At 33.6% G+C, this 24151-nt stretch overlaps 1 protein-coding gene across 1 annotated transcript in view; it reads left to right on the forward strand.

The window, feature by feature from the left end:
- Positions 1-23913, forward strand: part of Dbx — a 45769-nt gene extending 21856 nt beyond the window's left edge. Inside the window, exons 2-5 of the mRNA XM_068766220.1 lie at positions 1346-1471; positions 4463-4534; positions 6595-6740; positions 23554-23913. Coding sequence (XP_068622321.1) covers positions 1346-1471; positions 4463-4534; positions 6595-6740; positions 23554-23913 — 704 coding nt within the window. The remainder of the gene's footprint in view (positions 1-1345; positions 1472-4462; positions 4535-6594; positions 6741-23553) is intronic.
- Positions 23914-24151: the final 238 nt, after the last annotated feature.

The following is a 24151-nucleotide window of genomic DNA, read 5'->3' on the forward strand; positions in this document are numbered from 1 at the left end:
CACAATCAAATTGCAAATATTTTTCAATACATTCAAGTGTACAAATTGTACTTAAGTATTGTTATTGTATAATTTAAAACTATGTTTGTAAGATATAATAGGCTTATAATTCTTCGTGAGAAGCCGCAAAGTAACGAAGATAAGAAATATCGAATATATAATTTGTTTAAGATAATGTTGCTTACCTGGATACTATCACACAGCTGGTATATTTCAAGTTCTGGTTTTATTAGTTATGAAGTCTTTTTTTATTTTAACACGTTGTGCTATTGGCACCAAAATTAAATTTATATTTAAACATTTTAAATTGTAATATTAATTTTTCATTTGATATATTCCTCGGTTATCACATACATAATACATACTAAAGGCATTAAAAACAAAACAGGTATTGCAGATTTAGTTAATTTTAAATTTGTATATTTAGCTTCATTTCTCATTATCGAAAACTAGGGAGAGAATACAAGACTGTCTACGTAAATAAAATTTAAGTTAACAATAAACTGTACAATATGTAAAATCGCTACCGCTTTTGAATTGTACCACCGCAAACAATCGAGAACGCGCTCTCGTACTGTTTGTAATGGTGTTGTAATACGATTAGGGTGTTTAGCGTTTAGACTCCACGGTTTTATGCCGATTTGAGGCGTCTTTAGTTAATTGCGACCCGTTAGGCAAGATGCGGCGTCTGAGTACTTCCGTGTACACTACTACTAGAACATAGAACAGTTGATTTCTATCAAATTGACGCAGGTCACACGCGTTCTCTCACCCTGGACCTCAAAAGCTTACAGTAACTCAACGATCCACGGAGAGGGCTATGCAAAGGCTTTGTTTACGAGATCGAATCACTAATGAGGAGACCCGGAAGTAATCAACATCGACTGATGATGGACTGGAAATCGGTGTGAAAACTTCAAGCTTTTTGCTAAGAAATAAACTATACATTCACTTTAACCGATTACCCTGTATATTTTCTCGAAGGTACTTCAAGTTATTTTTGAACGCATTTTAACGTGATTAAGACGTCACTACCTTCTAAAAGAACGGATATCTGAAGCAGTGGTAGCCCAGCGGTGGAGAACTGAGACTGGGCAACGTTGGGCGTGGATTCGATTCACAGAATACAATTTTATATAATTCAAACTTTTCACGGACTTATTTATTCCTATAATAACCTTACTTGTAACTTCTATAATATATGCTTTAACTGTGCGGCGGTGAGGTGCACAGAAATTTACTCCAAAAAGTATTGTAGCCGTAGTGGCCAGTAATAAGGAGCATTTGTTTATTTTCGAAATATTATAAAATAAAAAAAATGTTACCTATTTACGACAATTTGCAGATTACCGGCAACCAATGATGAGCAACCCCTGGCCAATCGCGAAACCAATCGCCAGTCGGCCGATTCCAGTACAGCATCAGCATTTGCAGCATCTTCTCGCACATTGCCACCACCCTTATCTAGCCGGTAAGTTACTTACGTTGTATATTTAGTCATAGAATATATTTACAATTTATAACCTAATGACTTAAGTTTTAAAAAAAAATATCTTCATGAATAAATGTCTTCTTGAGGATTAGTAGCCCAGCTAGTAGAATACTTCGATTTGCGGTGATAGATCATGGGTTCGGTTCCCGGAATGCAATCTTATATCATTAACAATTTGTGCATTAATTATATAGAATTGCTACTGCTCACAAATAAATTTCCTGAGGATGGGCTGTTCTCTGCGTACCATAATGCTGCGAGTCAAAAAACAAACTACACTTGTTTGTGCATAGATAAAAAACTGTTTAATTTGTAAAATTGTTTAATTTATTGATTTATCTATTAATATCACATTAATACACGCTTCTATAAACTCACTGTCACGATGACGAAAGTAAATGACTTTTTGACGTTTTATCTATTTTTAATCTGTGGATAAAAATTTTAAAAACATATTTTATCTTTTACATAATATAAAGAGTTTTTTTTTAAATTCCGTTACTCATATTTATCACAATTAATTTATATTAAATCGTTAAGTGGCATAAATCTCAAAGTCTTTGCCTTTTTAAAATAAGAATGCATCAAAGATCCATTGAATAACACAAACTCATATTTGCGATTCTCTAATGCACCAAAAACGATATCCTTTTGTTAAACTTACCGATAATAGACATTGTGTGGATGAATATAATAAAATATTGAATTGTTGTTGAACCTTTTTTTGACAAACTAAGAAATGTAATTGGCATTTCCTATTTCGGACAGTTTAAATCGTGTTTAATTCAATCTAGCAGCGAAACTTCGGGCATACCTCTCTCGCCCATCTTGGATTCATGTCTGGCAACACGTCCTGATCAAAGACCTTCGTCTTCAGACATTGAGGTAGTTAAGATGTTTCGGAACTTCCTGAACGCTGCCTATTCGGGATGGATTCGGCTAATAATCTCTTTCTCGAGGTCATCGTGGTGACCTTTAGGGAAAGTTTAGGGTCTAGATCATTTTTATTGTCGTTAGTGATTGTCGCGTGATATCCCTCTGTTGAAACTCCACCACAGTCTCATCTTACAACCGTCGTCATGATTTCAGCTGTAAAAGGTTTACCTGTGAACATATGCCTTCCCCAGAAATTTTCAACAGAATTGGACCGTCATCTTTCCTCTTTGTGGAAGTCCTATCCCTGGTCTTCACTCCAGAAACTAAAGAACCCAGCACCTAGCTAATCCGCTAAGCTATGTAGGTTATTTTTATTCTTCTAATATCCCGAACATCTTCCTCTCCGTGGTCAATTGTCGGATTGTGGGGTTGCCAGTCTCTTCTGAACGTAATCAAAGTGAATGTTACTTACCTTAAGGAACAAAAAATACTGAAGCTTGTTTTTAATGTTTTAATATAGTAAATATGCAGTATTTATATTTATGGATATTGCCAAAAAAGTATAGTGCGAATATACTTAACTATATTTTCACTACAGGTTTTATTATAAGAATGAATTATTCTTATTAGGTTTTCTAAAAGAGATAACACAAGAAATATTTACAAGTAAACGTTTTAAATACGTTACGTAATAACGTATATTTATATCTTAGAAAACACATCATGTTTTACATTGTTTACTTATAAACAATCATATAGTCCACAAATAAATAATCTTTAAGTATCTAAAAGTTTACAAAAATCTTCTTCAATAACAAACACAACTCTGCGACATTTACTTTTCGATACTTTTATAATGAGGTGTTTAAATTTTGATAAAGAATTACTAAAAACATTAATTTCTGATAAGACGTCATTGAGATTATTTACTTCACTTTATAAAGGTTGTACTACAACTGGTCATTGTTAACGCGGCTTTCTAATTCCAATGATTTAATTGTTACGATGTGACGCAACATAAAACAAAATTAATTTATTGTTCTGTTACTAATAAATTTTAGAAACGATTGTTAACAAAATACGTCTAGTACCGACAACAAAAAAAATTGAATAACCCAAGCGCGCTGTTTATTTTTGGGAGATTAACTCGGGCAAATGTTTTCGGAGCTGTTTTTTATTTGTCCGTCAAATTAGGCGTACCAGGCCCGGTGCGTGCCGTGTTATTTTTGCAACGTTACTGTTGCTCATTTAGACAATTAAATGATAGTACATGAATCAATTTCTTTACAAGAGCGATTCAGGAATTGTGAGATACGTATATGGACAGACATAACCGATACAGCTTTACTCATATGTAAGTTGGAATATTCTGGAGAAGAAACCATGGACTAGCGTAGAGTAGGACGCCCATCCTCAGGGTCGGAGTCAAGTCGGAAGGCGCTGGATACAGGCCGCTTTCAACCAGATCTTTTAGAAATGTTTGAAGAAGGCCTATTTCCAGAAGTAAACGACCTGAAGCTCTAAAATTATGATGACAAGTCAATCATTACACCTAACTCTAATCATCTTCTCGTCTATCATCCCTTAATGGCTTTAAACACACAAACACTACAACAGCTAGCTGACAGTCGTTCAACGAACCATATAAATCTCGAAATTTCTCTACGAGTTCGAATAAGGAATCAAAACGTCCAAAAAAGAGTTACGCATAGATGCTGGTGCGCAACACTGAACATTCAGTCATAAGGAGGACAGATGACCTTGTTAAAGGTCTTATTAGAAATTTAAGAACTAGGTCAATATCCAACAGAGAACGAATCAAATATTCGTATTTGATGTTGTAATATTCCCACTTCTGGAATAAACCTTGTCATCGTGATGTAGTGCAGTTATTTAGGCGTGACTTCTTGATTTTTGTAGACGCTCCTCTTCATCTTTCATGAAGAGTTATGAAGTATGTAACGTGTGGTACGCGTAATATATTTATATATATATATATATATATATATATATATATATATATATATATATATATATATATAAAGAGAGAGAGAGATATGCATTCGTATCATTGAAAAGATTCTATGTTCACAGTACGACCAGCGCAAGCGCATACCCAAGTCTTCCCTCTTCCAGGGGGTTTCCCGTGGGCGCATAGCTCGAGAGGTAAGCTATTGACTCAATATATTCCATTCTTCTATTTACTTGACACATAAATTAATGAAAGAGAACAATTTGGTGTTATACAGGATGATTGATTATAATTGTAAAAGATTTAAAATGGTGAATGTATAGTTTTGAGAACCAAAACTTTTGAATCTGTTACATCTATTTCCTGTTGATTTTTAGATACGTACCATACATTAATAGTCACAAAATGAGGTATATACATAACTAATCACTCTGTATATAAATATCATTGATCGGAATATGTTAAGCTATTTTTGAATTCCATAATTTCGTAAGACTGGTTTATCACGCTGTAGGAGGAAGGACAATATACTTTATTCGGGGCTGACAACCCGTTTACCAGGATTAAGGTGATATCCTTGCAACATATTAGCGTTCACCTTCACTAACCATACGGAACCAAAATTTAAAATGATCCTATTAATGGAACATTTTTAATAACAACTGTAAAACATTATTTTTTAAGAAAAAGTTTTTCACTTTCTCCAATGCAAGTCAACGATTATGTATGTCATACAAATAAGTAAAATTGGAGTTTCTGTATGTAATATTAAAATTACCGCTTTTTACTATATGCATACGGTACATATATTAAAATTACATGTTTTGTATGCGTGTCTGTCTGTTTCTATAATTCGTCAAATCTCTGAAACGGCTGGACCGATTTTAACGGGATTTATACTCGCAGATAACTTATGTAATGAGGAATAACTTGGGATACTTTTATTTTAGGAAAATTTCTTTAACAAAAGAAAATAAAATATTTTTTTTGTTAAATTTCACGCGGACTTAATCTCAGGCACAGTTAGTTTATTACTAAATCAACATTTCTTACCTGCCAGTATGTCTCGTAAATAGGTGCAACCATTTCAGATATTAGCCAGAACAAACAGATAGACAGATATAATTAAAAATATGTAGTATTGATATATGTTCCGTATATACATCCATGTTGTTAAAAGTGTTTATTTAAATATTACAAACAGACAGTCCAATTTTATTTATTTGCATAGATAAAATCTATTTAATAATTGTAAAAGTACAGTATGTTGATCAATCGAAAGCGTGCCGTTTCCTCTGGCGTGGTAGATGTAGGACGTATAGGTAGAATCGACCACTGATCATCGTAGACGTAAGCATTGCTGGAGTTTCTTCTGCCACTTCTTCTCCAAGTGCTGATGCTTACTTCTCGAGTAGCCACGAGCCAGTAGACGCAGGGTGGTTAGACGACCTCTAGGTGGAACGTCCTGACCGTCAGTCAAGGTCGTATGAATAGGAGTCGCTGGATGTTAGCAGGCATCTAGGCAATCTTTGGAGAAGGCCCAAGCCTTGCAGTAGGCGTCCATCAGCTGAAAAGAAAAAGAACAATAGAAATGCTTAACATATATCTTGTGTCAGTCCAAACCGAGGTCCTCTTTGGTGCCAGGTCAATCCAAGGTCAACTTAAGTAAAAGCAAAATCGTTGCCTTACCAATGCGGTGATACAGTGAAAAGGAGCGGCTTGAATCTAGGTCTCTATCAGACTCTAGGAACTTTTTTTACCCCCTCAAACTCCTAGAGCATGGATGCACAGACCGCGGCCCGCCGGTTGAATACTGGTGGCCCGCCGACAGCAAAAAATAATACTCTCTTACATTCGAAAAATATTGAATTCTATTTCAGAATAAAACCAAAATAATTTAATTACTTATATTTGTGGCGGCCGGCCCGCTATCATTCATGATTTGCCCGAGTGGCCCCTAGTCTTAATAAGTCTGTGCAACCATGTCGTAGAGTCTATAAATGCAATTAAGAGAGTATTATCAAAAAAAACTTTATTGATAGATAATTTAAAACAATTTGCAATTGGATATCTGGTAGAATAATAGAAATATATATATAAATGAAGCGAAATTTTTTAACACTTTTTTTTAATTGGTAATCATTTTAAAAATATGCCGATAGATTTTTTATTTATTATTTATTTTTTGTAATTATCCGTTATCTGCCGGGGTATTCGTTGAGATAACTTCTAATGGTTCATATTACCTGTTCAGGTAAACCTCGCAGGGGTATGATGAGACGCGCCGTGTTCTCGGATCTCCAGCGCAAAGGTCTGGAGAAACGGTTCCAGGTCCAGAAGTACATATCAAAGCCGGACCGGAAGAAGCTGGCGGAGAAACTTGGCTTGAAGGACAGTCAGGTATGTTACCGATTACCTAATATCATATTATGTTGGTTTGTTTATTTTGAATTATTGTTTCAGGGTTAGGTTACGTTAGGTTAGGTTAGTTTTTTTTTTCCGCGTGGCGATCCCTGACCGGGAGATACCGCGGTCCCCCGTATAGCGCAGAGGGCGACCACCGGGGGGGATTTAGTGGGTAGGAATCCCACATACCCCTGTCCTCGCCCCAGAGGCAGGGCATCTTGAACACCGGAAGATTTCCCCCACCTAAAAAAAAGTTAGGTTAGTTTTAATAAGTTTCCAGAGTATGTGAAGTAATTTAGTGTGCCTTTTAGAATAAGTCACTTCTATTACCACTGGGTCTTGTTAAATTATAAACAAACGATATCCTGACATAAATTTTAAATGGTTCCGCCATATTTGTTGGCTATCCTGACTGTGCTTTCCATCTAGGTAGAAGTTATTGACTATTTTTCACCATTTTTCTGGGGGGTTTCAAGTAATATGACGTCACCATCTCTTGGTCGACACAGATGTTAATAATGGCGTAATTTTTATGTCAATTATTTAATATAATCTCTGGAGTTACAGTTGCAAAGCGGTATACGACTGAAACTTGCGATCGTAGGTCACCCGTGCGATTTTCGGGATACAAGCTTACATAATACACACTGTGCATCAATTAGGATTGCCACTGCTCACAAACGAGTTTCCAGAGGATGGGCAGCAGCGTCTTCTGTGTACCATAATACCAGATTACGATCGCCATAGATATCTTTGGGGAAGGCCTATGCATTGGATTGGGCATCCATAGTACCTTTGGGATTATAGGGGATTCGAAAAAATTATATTACTAACTAGCTGACTCTACGGATGTCGTTATGTCTTAGCTATGAATAATCAATTGAAACCTACATATATAAAATAGATGTTTCAAAAACATAGTGTTTATTATAATGTTCTTAATATAAGACATTGCTAGAATTGTTTTCTAGTGCGTAAATAAATGATTTTGATGCTTTTACAACATTGGAATAGACGACATAAAATTGACAATTTGAAAAACATAGATTCTTTAAGAATGACGTCACAAAACGTGAGGATTGCAATGTGGAGTAGGAATGAGGAAGTTAGGATGTCGTTAAGATAGATTAAGAGAAAACTTTTATTATTTAAACACTGTAACTTGCAAAACTGTGAGTAAGAAAAAAACTAGGAAATAATAAATGTGAATGTAAAACAAAAGCACAGACGCTAATATCTGTGTAACATCCATTATAATAATAAAAAAAAATTGTTATTATTTTCCGTCATTACAAATAGTAGTCGTACTGATAATTATTTCTTTTATCCGTCCACTATTGGACATAGGTGTCACACATAGATTTCCAAATAGTCTAATTGGAAGCAGCATTAATCCAGTGTCCTTTGTCCACCTTCAGGCTGAAAGTCCTAGGTTACGCTTGCGGCTCGATGGTTTCCACTCCAGAACCTAATGGCTCTAGCAGCTGTGAGCTTGCCAATGAGGCCAGAATTCATGACAGGACACGTGAGAGAAGTCAACGATGACATTAGAGTAGGTCATCACATCTCAAATACATTTCTACATTACTAGAGCGATGAAAAATAAAAAAAAAACCTTATATTATGAGGTTGTAGTTATAGATCATATAAACTAACAAAACGTAATCACGGCGGTAACTGTAAGTAAAAATGTACGGAACGTGAAGCTCTAGGGGAACTGGTAACTGGGGTGTTACAAAAAATTGTTACCCCAAGGGTATAATAGAAGGGAGGGGTCTGTCAGACGCAGGCGGCTAGGGGTGGAATGTTTCCGCCCCTAGTGCCCGGGAGAGGACGCTTTAAAACAATTACCGGCTCCTGAACTCGATATTTGCATTTTGAATCTGTGCGTGCAACCATAGAGTTCGATTAGGTCTTTTTGTTGGCTGAAAGGGTGGCGGTGCCTTCGCCTTTTCCGCGCGAGTGTGTCGGCATTTTATGATAAATTTGTTTGTTGTTTTTTTTTATTAATTCTTCGCTTATGATATTTACGTTAAGACTTTTTGATTCTATTTTAACTTTCATTTTTTACCAAATTTATCTTCCACCTGAAGATACTAAAAATTCCTATACTGTCTGTTGATTTTGTTACTAAGAGAAGACAAAATATAATAAGCACATAGTAAATTAAGGATTAAGGTCCTGGATGGGAAACAAGTTCATTCACAAGGTGAACAGGCGACTGATAAAATTTTAAATTTTAATTTTTCAAAACTTCTGGATATTTCACTTCTAAGCCTCAACATGGGACTTTGTTAAGATCATCAGAAGACGATCGATGGAAACCGCTCTTCACCAGTCCTATTGGAAACCTGAGGAGAGACATGTATCCAGCATTGAACGACTTACGACTAAAGTGATGATGATAATATTAAACGGATATTAACGACGAAGGACAGCCCAAGCTGGGTCCCCTGGTGAAGAACCTTGTCCTAATCCTGATCACTGCATAGAGCGTTCACCGAAGCGATCTAAGAACTTAATGGTCTCCCAATTCGGTAAAGTAATAGTACGTAGCGGTTCAAGTTACAGCTTCCCGGGAGCTCTCGTGTTTCGCTACATTAAAAGAGGTTTTAGGCTAAGTGCCTTCGACACTAAACGATATAGGGCGAAAATTTAAATATTTTGGTCACGTGATTCAAAAAATTTCAGAACGTATCGAGGTAGATATACATGGTCGGTTATAAGTGTAATGGTTTTAAAGGGGTCAATTTATAGTTCATTTGCCAGTAAAATCAGGTATACTTTTTCACTTATTACCAAATATCCTGTATATAAAAATGAAACTTTATTATCCTTGTTGTCGATATCACTTGAAAACAAATAAATGGTTTATTCATCAAAAATAATATTCATTAAAATTTGAAAGGTACAGTACCCGGCTATAAATATTGCACATCGACCTTTGGAAAGAGACAATCGGCTAATTTCGACTTCATAGAGCGTTATTTTTATCCCACACTACCTATGTGACATTTTGTCAGTCGTAGATGTACGATCGCCGGGTATGGTATAGCTCAATTGATGTCAATTAAAGTATGGTACAGCCTGTACTAAAATCAATTGTTTCAAAATTCGAATTACTAAATTGTAAAATTAATTATTGTTTACTATCTATCCCTGTAGATACGTACTACCAGAAGTTTTTGGCCGCATTCTTAAATAAAAAAAACGTTTTTGATCACATTATAAATGCTGGTGTGAAGTTGGTGTAAAAACTTTAAAGATTTATTTTTCTTATTTATAGTCAACCTATAAATAATATACATTTATTTATATTAATTTAATTTTTATATTTGGTATTAATAAAGAAAATTTTAATTTTTTTACTCTTTGTGACTGCTAGTCGCTTCTATAGATATTTTTGCAGCAGGACATGAGACGTAGACAAACGTTAAGACGTTCCATCACAAATATCTCGTATGCGTCTTGTCAATCACGCTTTACTTCATCTCTCCGCACATATACACCTATACTTAGGTAGTACTTTTAATGATAAATAAATTGTATTTGTTGTTTACATAAAGAGAACGTGTTCGTTGAGTACAGATATTGGAAATGCCGAGAACTTATTTACGTGTTTTTCCGCCCACAAAACTAAACTTTATTTGTCTTCGATACCAAAGACAACGGCAATTATTCTTTTGTTTAAAACCCCTGACTCCGTGACAATCTAATTAAAATATTAATGCGCCTTTTTTATGAATATTAAATACTTTTAGTACAATTCTATTCATAAATCATGATATGTTTATTTGTATGGCTGTAAATGACAGATTATATGACATTAATTTTGGCGGGAAACTTTGACAGAAACGCATAGACAACGACGTGTCATAAAACCTTAATGGTATGGTTTAAAAATTGAGATATTATAAATAATGTATGTGGAATGTATATATATTATTGTGCATATATTGTAAAATAAAAGATAAGATTATTCAGTTACTATTCAGATGACAATATACTGTTCACATCCTCCTTGGATCGCCGTCATAGTTTTTTTTTTAATAATCGCAAACGATTCATTCACAGACATTTTAATATTTTTTTCTAGCAGCGACATTTTTCGTGAGGTAATCGATGTAGTTAAATAATGAAAAGCGATAGAAAAAAAATAATCAAAAGCAATTTCGTGGGTAGCAAAAGCATTGTAACCCCTCTGAACTCAATAAGCTCAAACGAGTATATTACACAGAACATAAAGCGTATGAAAATGTGGTACGCGCGGAAAATTGGCCGCCAAAAACATTCGGGAACAATTCCGAACCAATAAAACTGAACGGCCGCAAAAATGGCGCGCAAAACAAAAAGAATATACAAAGTAATGACGCCATAAATATACAAAATATCATTTCTGTCTCAAGACAACCGGAGTCGGGCTGGTGGGACAGGGATGGATGTAAACAAGAGAGAGACGGCCATAACGTAGGTATAGCTTCTTAACCCGCGGCCTGCTATTGGCGGGTTTGTATTGAATAAAAGTACGGTGCCCGCCCGCATTGGATGCCGGGCTTTTAACCTTTTTTAGTTTCGTACGGAAACCGTTTTTTTTACGATATCTGATTTTTATAGGATACTTGCGAGCAGGTTTAGCGTTCATAGAATGTTTTCGAGGTATTAAGTCGCCCATTGCGCGTTAAGAGTTATTTTTAAAAGGTTGTTTTAGTTTTGATTGCTTTTGATTGTATTGTACTTGACCATTACAAAACTTTTACGATATATTAAAGCAAATATTTAATCTTTTTTTTTATCATTTACTAAACAGGATTACTTTTATTATAATTATATACTTTTCGATTCACACGACTTATTCAGAATTGGTTAGTGTAAATGGCAACAAAAACATAATTACAAGGATCTAATATTTTTCTAAAAATATTTTTCTCGAAAATTACACTTAAAGTTATTAACTCCTTAAATCGATTCTTAGAATTATAATTTAAATTACATCCCTTTATAATGTATTATTAAAAGCAAAGGCTTTTAATAATACATTATGAAGGGATGTAATTTATTGCTGTAATTACATAGCCAAACTACAAAAACATTACGACTTTATAAACCGTGTGAATGTAAATATTGTTTTCGCAGCACAAATTTTAACTTATTAGAAATCACTAAGCCATTCGGCCTTTGTTCATCTCCTTTATCACCTTCTTTTCTTTTAATAAAACTTACAAGCCAATAGTAAACATTTCCACAATATATATTAAACGTAATTTCCTTAGTTTAAAATCAAAAATTAAAAGCATGTAATTAAATATATTGTATTGTATCATTTAATAGTTATCTGTGGAGCTCGATTTGTTGATTTTTTTTGTTGTTACATGATTGATTATAAAGAGGTTCTTCTTAACTCTTTTCAGCAGATCACCTTGCGAAACAGCGGTAGATTACTACTTATAACGTTAAAAAACTTAACCATTTAAAAACGCAAGTAAATGCGCACATGAATTAAGACATTTTGAAAATTAATAATGATTACTCTATTAAATGCTATAAAATAATAATAATAATAAAGCTTTATTTCATTCCATACAAATGACTTAAAAATGAGTAATTAGAAATAATAATTTGGGTTTGTATGGAACCCATTAGGGTCAAACCCTCCTCCAAAGGTTTCCATTTTACTCTGTTTTTGGCAACTTGGAGCCACCCGTGACCTGCTGTAAAAGATCTCATCAGCTCATCTGGCATTATTTCTGCTTCTCGCTCTGGTACCTCGTGGTCCCTTCCATATTATAATACTTTGTGTTTATAAGCTTTAATTCAAAATATGTATTTCATATAAAATTTGACAACCCTAAAATATGTCACAATATTTTTTTTTTCTGTTGGAATATGACAAGCTGATTCCTTTATTCTTTTAGCAGTATAAAGTCTGCAGTGAACAATAATTAATGTTAATTTGTAAATGATCGTTAAAATGACCTTAGTATCTTAATTTTTTTAAATTAAGAACGTTTTAATTCAATATATCAAAGTTATACGTTGACAACAATGCATGCTTCTTTATAAACCGTATGCTCTGCGGTATGGCGTCCCATGAATCTGATTTTCGGACGCGCGTTCCGAAATTTGAAATATTCATATTTGAATGAATATTCAAACCGGGTCCGTGTTTACATTCACGGCGCTTCAATTTCAAATATTAGCATTTATTTATTTTGAATGCGGCTACTTTTTGTTGGCGCGCAACCCGCTTCGTGATTGACAGGCCGCCATGTTTGTGTTTTTTTTTAAAACGATATGTCAAACATCGTATTTGTGTAACTGTACGAAAGTCAAATAAAATTATTTAAATATACATTTAAATATTCGCATACGAAATTTTAACAATGACTGAATTTTTTATTTTTTTAAATCAATGCAAATATTTTATCGACGGTGTGTTTGGTTTCCATTGTGCCCATGGAACTTATATTTTTAAATTTTAAGCGTGTTCGAAAATAATTTTGAAATATATTTAGTCGCAAAACATAGTCGACAGAAATTTCACCACATGAGTCGAATAATCTTTACGATAACAAAATATTGATAATTAAGATCTTTAAAGAATTTATAGCTTATTTGCTGTCAATTAATATATGGTACACTTTAACCAAAACATTAATGATTTCAGCAATAAAATATAGCTTTAATATCATATGGAAAAACAAACATTTTCAATACTCTGAAAAACAGTGGACTCATGTTTACTACCTTGTCCTACATATAGCTTGCATATAGCCAGACATGGATTTACAATAGCTACACCAAAAATAAAATACAAGTGTGCCAGAAAGCGAAAAGAAGGAGTCTACTAAACATACAAATACAGCATAGGAAAAGAACTACAGAAATAAGGAAAACAATAAAAATATTAGAAACCTTGGAATATTCTAGAAACAAAACTCAAATTGGGCGGGTCATATTGCACGCATGGACAATTAAAAATGGACACCTGGCAAGGATCAACAAATACAAGCTTAAGAGGTAGACTGGAGGAAAAATGGATTGATGAAATAAAAAGAAAAGCTGGTGAAAACTGGATCACCAAAGCAAAAGACACAGATGTGGAGCAAAATGGAGGAGGCCTTTACCCGTAGAGGGGTCCATATTGATTTATAAAAATGAATTTTAATTTTGATTCTTTTAAATTTATTTGTGCTTTAATATTTATGTACATTGAAATTATTTATTATGATTGAAATTTAAATTGCATGTGCACGCACATATTATCATATTATGTTGTAATTAATCATATGATATACTTGTGTAATATAATATTCATTATGGAAATAAATAGACAATAATAATAATTATTGTTCATTATCTGTCGCTGCAAATTTTGTACTGCCAGAAGTTATTCCAATATCATTGCCAATTCCAATATAATTGGCAAATATATTTTTATAATATCCAAGTAATTAAATTGCAAATTTTAATAAAAACACAAATTTATGTAACATATTTCAGAGTAATCAATATATAAAGGTTGTTTGGAAAAATGTTTTGCTGTTAAATTTAAAACCAAACACCATGTATAATAAAGGATTAGAAAAGAAAATAATTAATATTTATCTACATGACATATGAACAATAATGTAAGTGTAGATAAATAAAAAACTGTCAAGTTTACAAGCATACGAATCAAATCCGTCACTAGATGTTGATTTTTTAAAATCCTAATGGCGACATGTGAATGTCTCCCCCGCATCCCTCGTGTACCCCAATCATTCGCTCGGTATCACTTATTCCGTATAAATTGTAATAAAAGTGAATATGTCAAAAAGTAATTAATTCTCAGGCGGCCAACCCTCGTCTCTTGCTAGTGATGCGACAAATTAATATCGACAACAATAGACTACAAATAAAAGTAAAAACATATTTTATTACATTAAATGTCAATTTGTTATAAATTTAATTTTTTTTTACACATTTATTTATTATATGTAATCTAAAACAATTAATTGTTTTAAAAAAAGCAGATTTTCCTTATAAAAGCTTCTTCAAAAAAGGCTTAAAGGGAAGTTTCTGCGACCAGTTATGGTCAATTCAAATAAATAAACCTTATTAAGGTAAAATAATATTATGTCGTATATAAAATCGGTATTAATTGCCCAAATTTTTGTAACTAAATTGATATTGACCACGCTCGATTTTACAAACATAATGCAAGTTATAACTAAAATTTTAGTATAGTGTTTAGTGCTTTTTAACCTTCATTCGTTCTTCGATTTATAGCTGAGACATCTTAGAGCTACTAGAAATTTCTATTTACGAAATTTCAGACTTATGTCTAAAAATACGAAAGACTTATCTTAGGCCGGCCCCCAAATAAATTTACTACCCACTTTCTACTTATTAATACATAATTTTCACTATCCCCTATGCTAGTTAGTACTGTGTTATGGTAAGGAATATTCCACAGTGGGGATTTACCAAATCTGGTTTTGGAATTTATCTATTAAAAGCTAGCAAACAGCTTGCATTTATATAAATTGCTATGTATAAATTTATTCCAAACATAATTTAAATTTACATTATGCAATACAGATAAAACATATTTTAATGGCGGATTAACTCTATGCAAACTAATAGTATAATGATAGTTATATTTTTTAAATGCGGTATATAAGCTGTCGATTCGACCGTGTATCATGTAATTGTGACGTAAAAATATTTTAGTAATTAACAGAATGAATCGATAATTCTTTCGGCACAAAGACGTTGGACATCACTATAGACGTGTAGAAAGGGCCGCCAATGGCGTCAGCTGCCGGCGGCATATTGTCGCAGCCCTTCACGGAAACGTGCCGACTAATCCGTGCCGCGGTCAAGACGGGGGACTCACGCATTTGTTTTGTATCACTGATAAATTACTTTAAACATGTAGTTCGTTTCAAATAAACATAAATGTTTTTAGATAAAATGCGGTTGTGAATTCATTCTTCATATTCGTGTGCTCTTGACATATTTAGTGTTTATGGAGGTTATTATACGATCTTTTTTAGTCTCATAAAGTCTAACATTATTTTTTTGCAGTAAATTTTGGTTTTATATATGTGTAATGTAATGATGGGCTGTAATGTATTAGAAACTCTTTTGAGGTTATTTTTTTTTAAATTAAGAATCCGCTTATGCTGACAACACTAAGTTGTCAACTTTATAAAGTCAAGGTCGCGAAAAGTCACTTCTGAGACCGTTCATTGGGGCGATCTTTACTTATATGAAAGCCTTTTCCTTGCAGTGGGGCATCTATCCGAATTTGAAAAGAAAAATATCCTATTGTAGGTGTCGTATATAATTAGGATTGTTGCTGTAATATATACTTAACACTTGTACTGGCAAATAGTCAAACTAGATAATTCCAATTTCGAACAAAAAGGTCAATCATAGAATTCAACTCGACTGAGAAGTTTCCACGATTGAGTAAGATATATAGTAAGATATATATAAGTTTGATCGTAAGTCCCAGGGTCGATAAAACCTTACATAATTTACACTTTATGTATTATTTATATAGGATTGTCACTACTCACAAAGAAGTGTCCGGAGGATAAGCTGTAGCGTCTTCATCATTCCAATACCACACTGGGATCGCCAACCGCCTGCCAAGCATGGCATTTGTCTGGTGGACTATGCCTTATAGCAGGCGTCTGCCAACTGAAACGAAGGCAACGAAAGATGAGAAACTGTCTTTTCATCCAGTGTTACCAGTGATGACTTACGCCACTGAAACGTTTTCTATCACTATTAACTTCATGAACAAACTAACAGTCACAACGTCGAATCAGAAATCGGAAGTCGCGCATACGAATGAATGTACCAAGCCCAGCGGATTGGCAACGTGCAACCCATATAGCGTGTAGAACAGATGACCGCTATAGTTAAAGTTTCTAAAGCGATGAACCGATATGGAGTACAGGCGACCTTGTTAAAGTTCTCAAAAGACGCTGGATGCAGGCTGTACGCTGGATGAAGATGTACTTTATTATTACTAAGCCTTGTTTTTATTTCCACATCGACATTATTTACATTTAAAATGTTAGTCTTGTTAGTACAATTAACTTATTAGTCTAATGTTAGTACGGTTAGTAATTTCTATTATATTTGGATCCCGTTTGGATAAAGGCATCCTGTTTCACTTTCTAGAATTTTCTAATTTTAGCAAGTGTCATTCAATAGTAAGAAAAGGACCAATATTTAGCCACTTCCGCACATGCAGTCGTAGTCGTGCAACAAAGTGCACCGCCCACCAGCCCGCTAATAAATGCGCATGCGGCAAACAATGCGAATTACACAACTGCCACCGTTAAATCACTCAACACGTGTTTCACCCCTCCACGGGGCATCTTCAGGAGTTATGTTACACCGATTAGTAAGAAACACAGAGCCCTGTCAGAGACTTGCACTTGCGCGACTACCACTGCATGTGCGGAAGTGGCTAAATATTGGTCCTTTTCTTACTTAGGATGGACTTCCACAAAATAACGCCTGATTTCACTAAATAAATCTTCCAATAGTGTCTTCCGTTGCAAGAATATCATCAGCGCACCGTTATGTTGGTCTGCCGACAATTATTTCTCCTAATGCTCCTCTATCTTCGAGATATGAAAAGCATTCACCACACATCATTTTTTTAGTTTTTTTACTGATAGTTTTTGATCTTATATTATGTACCTTCTTAAGTAAGAAAAGGACCAATCTTTAACCACTTCCGCACATGTCCATTCCATTAAATATTTAAGATCAGCATGCCTAGTTGAACAGGCGCGTTTGTACATCAAATTAACTAAATTACATCGGGTGGCAGCTCAAAATGTTTGATTTAATCAACACATGTGCGAAAGTGGCTAAAGATTGGTCCATTTCTTACTTAGGATGGACTTCCGCAAGGTAACGCCTGATTCCATCAAATAAATGTATCTTCTTGTTCCACTTGATCATTGATCCCTGCGTTGGCTTCATTTTTTTTCCTTATGTAACTCCATGTCTGGTATCCATAGAACAAGCTAGACACAAGACAGGTATCGAAGAGTCATTTTTATATGTTATATATATTTTTGTTTTTAATTTCCTTCAGGGAATAGAATTAGCCACAAGTTGTTTTGCATCTCCTGTCTACTTTTTCTTCTTTATTAGTTGTACAACATCTACAAGAACTTGGTCGTTCGAAAATATTTGATTTATTTTTTGTTATCTGTCGTTAATATAGTTGACGTATTGATTCCTTAATTTTTTTTTTCGTAATTACTTTTATCCTCACCAAACATCTGCTACTTCGGATGTATCATTATCGATCGTCCATTTTTTAATATCTGACGCATCACGATCGCATGTTAACGACTCAATCGACAATGGAATAGGAATCGGCGTTCGATATTTAAAAGTTTGACAAATGACGGCGCAAAAGGCGCGAACGGATCGCTAACCGATTGGTTCCGGCGGATCGCGGAGCAGCGATTTGTCATTTCCGTTTCGAATGTTCCTTTTTACAATTTTTTCCCAGTAATTCAATTTATTTAACTTTTTAACGGACTTCACTATGCTTGACTAATGCTAATTATACATTACAAGAAAGCATACTTCGTTGCCGAACTTATATCTGCAATGTGAATAACGATTACACCAATACCTCGCTTTGCGTCGTTTCGTTTAACGTTTTTTTTTTCGAAATTGCGTCACTGCTTAATTGGTAATATTTTTTTGTGCGTTGTTAGATTTTCGAGGTTGCGTTGTTTTGGGTTCGAGTCTTTAATTTTTTTTTTAATTTTCTTTTTTTTCAAAAAGATGGCCGCACTTTTGTTTCTTATTGCGCCAAGTCATCAAAACTCGGAGATTCCCATTCTAATAAAAAATCAACGCAATTTTAATACAGTTTTATTTTCACTTTGTTTTGCTAATTTTAGAGTTCAGTTTCAATAACGTAGTGTGTTGTTTTTTTTTTTTAAATAATAAATTTATAAATTTTTTGTGTTGTTTCTGGTTACAAAAAAAGTAAATATTATTTCAATTTATTTATGGGCAGAACTATATTATTTTTGTTTTTTAAATGTTTACTTTTTTTCTATTTAGAATGATGACGTCACGGAGATGGCCAGTGCGATGACTTTTAAAAAAAATATCTGAACGATTTATCACATTCGACCGTTCATTTGTGGACAATGGTGACGTTCAGCGTTCATTCGATCACGCCCATTGTATCGCATTACAAACAGCAAACGAACGAATGAATAAAAAAAATGTGTACACTAGTTTTTTTTTATGAAAGTCACTGGCCACGGATAAAACATGTTTTAATTAAAGTTTTTATTGTTTGGAGAGAAAGCAGGGAGAAAAGCCCGCGTAGCTTTTATATTTTTATATTCTCAATTCATAATGTTATCGAGCTTTTTTCTTACTTGATTTATGGCAGCATCTTGCTTCTTTGGAAAGAAAGTAAGGTTAAATGGGTCTTACTAGCTAAAGCTATGCTCGTGGAAAGGCCTGACTTTGGGAAACGTATCGACCACTTTGGCACGTTCGAGGTTCCACAGCATTTCGATATCACTTCGTGTTGTGTGAACCCATCTCCTGTTCCTTTAAAGCATGGATGCACAGACCGCGGCCCGCCGGTCGAATACTGGTGGCCCGCCGACAGCAAAAATAATACTCTCGTACATTCGAAAAATATTGAATTCTATTCCAGAATAAAACGCAAAAAATTTAATTACCTATACTTTTGGCGGCCCGCCCGCCATCAGTTCATGATTTGCCCGAGTGGCCCCCAGTCTTAATAAGTCTGTGCAACCATGCTTTAAATGGACGGCTTCAGATTATCAATACCTGCGATGTCGAAGTCCCTTTTAGTTACTAGCAATATTATTACAGAAATAGTGTACATTGTTATACAGGTGATTGGAAATACGTGTAAAAACTTTGTGATTATATCTTCGGAACATAGAAAAAACAATGTAAAAAAACACTACACAAACAAATACGGAGTGATTGGTTAAATGCGTAAAAGGTTTGAAGGGGAATGTATTGCACATTTGCTGTCAATTATTGTATGTTACAGCCTATTTAAATAAATTAAGGTTTCAGAAATAACAAATAACCTAAAGATAATGTAGTAATAAAAACATTTTTTTAAAATTAAGATTACTACATATTTAAATTAATTAAATTGCACATTAATTAATTGATAATTTTATACAGGTTGATTGGGAATATGTGTGAAAGTTTTAAAGCTTTTTGCAGGCGAATGAACCAAAACCAATTTACACCCTTAACTGACCACCCTGTATAGAGGGTTTGTCTGGAACATATACCTTTTACTGTCCACTTAAAATCATTTAATTTGATTATGTTACTAGCGTTATCAGAATTTACTTTTTTTATGTCAATTCAATGCCGGCATCAGTAATCTTTTTCGGCTATGGGCCGCGAAATATAATCTGTGGCATTATTAAACGTTATTTAGAAGAAAAATTAATAAAAATGGTTATTTATTCATGTTATTATCCGAATGCTAGAAGGCACCAATTTTTAATTAACTGTCTAAGCAATTAAATATGATCTTTTTATGTAAATTCATGAATATTACTGAACTAATAGAATGAATATCTAAAGATTCGAAGTGTTTAGAAGCAACAATAAGTGCTGGTCAAAATGATGTCTTAAAATTATTGCAAAAAAAAAGGTCACCAACTGACACTTTCATTTTTTTTTAATTTTATTAGGTGTACATCATATGATAAGTGCTTTTATCTTTAATTTAAAATATTACAAATTCAAGTCCAATTTCAAAATATATTTTTAAGTAGGCATTTACATGTCGTTTTGAATCTCTAATAATAATATTATTAGACATTACAAGTAGTAAGTTACCACCGGCTCGGAACGGTGATCTGTTGAGAAGAGCCGGCTAAAAACTTAAGATGCTATTTTAAATTAAATTTAACAATTTTTCATAAGTAGTATTCTAATATCAATCATGTAAATTAGTCAACAAAGCTAGTTCCGGTCACATTTCGGTCAACCAAAAACCCTTGAAACTTTTAATAAGATTTTTTTAATAATATATTTTTATTTATTAATTTAAACTCTTTTTATACAATGTCTAGGGCATTTTCTACCAGTTGACCGTTAATTTTAGATTTAAAACTAGGCAAGGAAGGTCTAAGATATCTCGTAAAACATTATTATATATGCGGTAAACCCAGATCCATGAAGAATTTGTGAACTTGCTAATTGACATCTGTTTTCATTTAAATAAGACATGTCCACTACTGGACATGGTTTCCATGGATTTACAATAGGACCGTTTCTCAAAAATCTCATAAATTCTCGGTTTTCATACAAATTTAATAAATATTGAAATTCGAAAATGTCAACGATATCCTAATATTTACTTTCGTTTTTTTTTTAATTTTTTTATACAAAAAGCATAAAGTATGTCATTGGCAATGTAAGGCGAAACCGTCAAAATAAAAAAGCATTTTTATGATATTCGAATATATTTAATATTTTATCCCAGGGGTGAGTTACGAAAATACAGATTGTTAATCTAATGCACGAATAAGTCAACTTTTTTTTGTAACGCCGAGGCACAGGAACACCCGCGTTCTGCCACGCCTCCCACCATCAATAAAACGTGTTGGCAGCAGAACAATGCGCGGATACGGTTTATTTCGTAAATTGTTTGCGGGATTTCACCAAAAAATCGGCGAAAATGAGAAATCGATGGATAAAAAAAAATATATTAATGCGTCACACGCCCTTTTTGATGATAATTCTAACGATTATGACTCGTATTTTTTTATATTTTCATTATTAACACTCTGTATACAAAGAATAGGAAAAATTGCCATAAAATGATCGACAGTATAAGTAACATTTATTTTTTACAATAGACTTTGTTAAGCACCTTCAAAGAGTTAAGACGCCGATATAATGGACATAAAATTGTGTCGATGTTTCAGCCCACGGAAGCCCACTACAAGGCACAGACATTTCCCAAAGATATCTACGGGTATATACCATAATTGCCACACTTGGCAGACGGGTTGGCAATCACAGTATGTGGTATTATGGTACATACAAAGGAAACAGAGGACGCTGCTGTCCATCCTCTGGAAACTTATTTGTGAGCATTGGCAATGCTATATAATTAATGCACAGAGCGTCGACTATATCCCAGGAATTGAACCCACTACTACGATTGCAAGTCCGATAGGGTACCACTACTGATTTGATGGTGTATTTATACATAATGATATTGGTCTATATTTTCTCTCTACTCTCCTACCGGGTTCGGAATGTTGATTCTGTTGTGAAGAATCTGGCTTTACTCTTTTTTCCTATTTCAAATCTTCTTTTTATAAAAATAGGCTCAATCAAAAAAAATTGCCTTAAAATAAACCTTGAATTTTATCATCGATAACTGAATTATTGCTTTAGTTATTTTATTATAAAAACAAATATATACCTTGTCCCAAAAAAAATGAATCAACTTTATGTAAACGAGAATTGGAAAAATATTATTACAACTGTTAAAAACGAACTATAAAAAAATAAAACATAAAACGTATGTTTATGAAAGAATATTTTTATTTGTTAGAGAATTTTATAATATGAAAATACAATCATTCAGCTCATTGTAAATATATTTGTTATATTTAATTATGGATATTTATTTTAACATTATGTTGATCTTACGTAATTAAAAATAATAGTTAAATGTAATTTAGGTATTTTTATCAATCGTTTAAAATGGTTTTGATTTAAAATATATAAGTTTTTAATCTATATCTTTAGTAAGAAAAGGACCAATATTTAGCCACTTCCGCACATGTAGTGGTAGTCGTGCAACAAAGTGCACCGCCCGCCAGCCCGCTGATAAATGCGCATGCGGCAAACAATGCGAATTACACAACTGCCACCGTCAAATCACTCAACACATGTTTAACCCTTCCACGGGGCATCTTCAGGAGTTATGTTACACCGATTAATGCCAAACACAGAGCCAAAACTATGTCTTTAAAAAAATTTACGCTTTAAATCTAAGAAAAATCAGTTCAGCGTCAACGTTATAAGATTTATATAACAATTAAGCATCATTTGTTTTGATTTCACCAAAAACAAATTCTAATTTAAATATATATTACTTGTTATATAATACTTGTTAACAGTTTCAAAATTCAATTTCAATTTTTCACGTATCCTAATCAATCATAGCTTTTTGAAAATTCATTTGTAATATTTTTAAAATAAATAGCAAATTTTAGAAATTAAATGACTTCTTAATATTATAATATTCTTATTTCTAATTATGTAATAATATAAATTAACTATTTCATCATAAATTTTCCACCAAAAAAATTATGCTTTCAATTTCAACTTCTTTCTTCACAAATTCTTTCGTAAGTTTTAGGTCAGTCTATTTTCAAATTGGCCCTTTAAAACTTCCTTAATTACCCAGGGGACAAAGTAACAATTTAATAAGTATGATACCTTCTTTACCACACATATCTTGAACAAGATGAATAGTTATAGGTGTAAAAAATTTTAAGAGGTGGATATATAGCTCTTTTTTCTCAGAAATAAGCTTTGTAGCTTTTACACCATACATAAGTTGTCAGCAAATGTGCTATACATTCGCCACTTACAGCATTCACATTTATAGCCAATTACTCTGTAGATTTCCAAACAGTAAACTAATGTTCTGGTACCTTAATATTAATGTAAACATTTTTCACAAATCGCGAGTTGTTTAGTAATATGTTATCTGTATCTGCAGGTCAAGATTTGGTTCCAAAATCGCCGCATGAAGTGGCGTAATTCGAAAGAACGTGAGCTGCTCGCATCAGGCGGGTCCAGGGAGCAGACGCTGCCAAATAAGAACAACCCGCATCCAGATCTATCCGACGCCGAAGCTGACAAATCCAAAATGTCACCTCTGTCGCCTTTGAACGAAGATCAGGGCGAAGAAAAAAATAAAATGTTCGCTGCATCGTCCAGCCAGAGTGACAGCTTCCGCTACGAAGACAAGATGGCGACCAGCACGATGTTTTCCCGCGAAAACTACACCAACATGGACGACGGCGACGACTTTGACAGCGACGCTAGCGCCTCCGACGAAGAAATTAACGTAACATGACGTGTTTTTGCTAATAACGAAATAACCAAACTGTACATTATTTTTTATGTAAATTATTCAATCTTTATTGTATTTATTTGTAATATAACTTCACAATAGTCTTCTAAAAATGTCTATAAACGCACTTACTTTTATAATTAAAACAACATAAGGCAAATCAGACTAAAAATACACAAAAAACATTTTATTATACGTACTCTGTAATAAAAAAAAGTTACGGATTTCGATTTTTTCTTTT

This window comes from Battus philenor, unplaced genomic scaffold (genome assembly GCF_028537555.1).
Source record: "Battus philenor isolate CCGP_79_NKW_IND1 unplaced genomic scaffold, ilBatPhil1.0.hap1 SCAF_20, whole genome shotgun sequence".
NCBI classification, from domain to species: Eukaryota; Metazoa; Arthropoda; class Insecta; order Lepidoptera; family Papilionidae; genus Battus; species Battus philenor.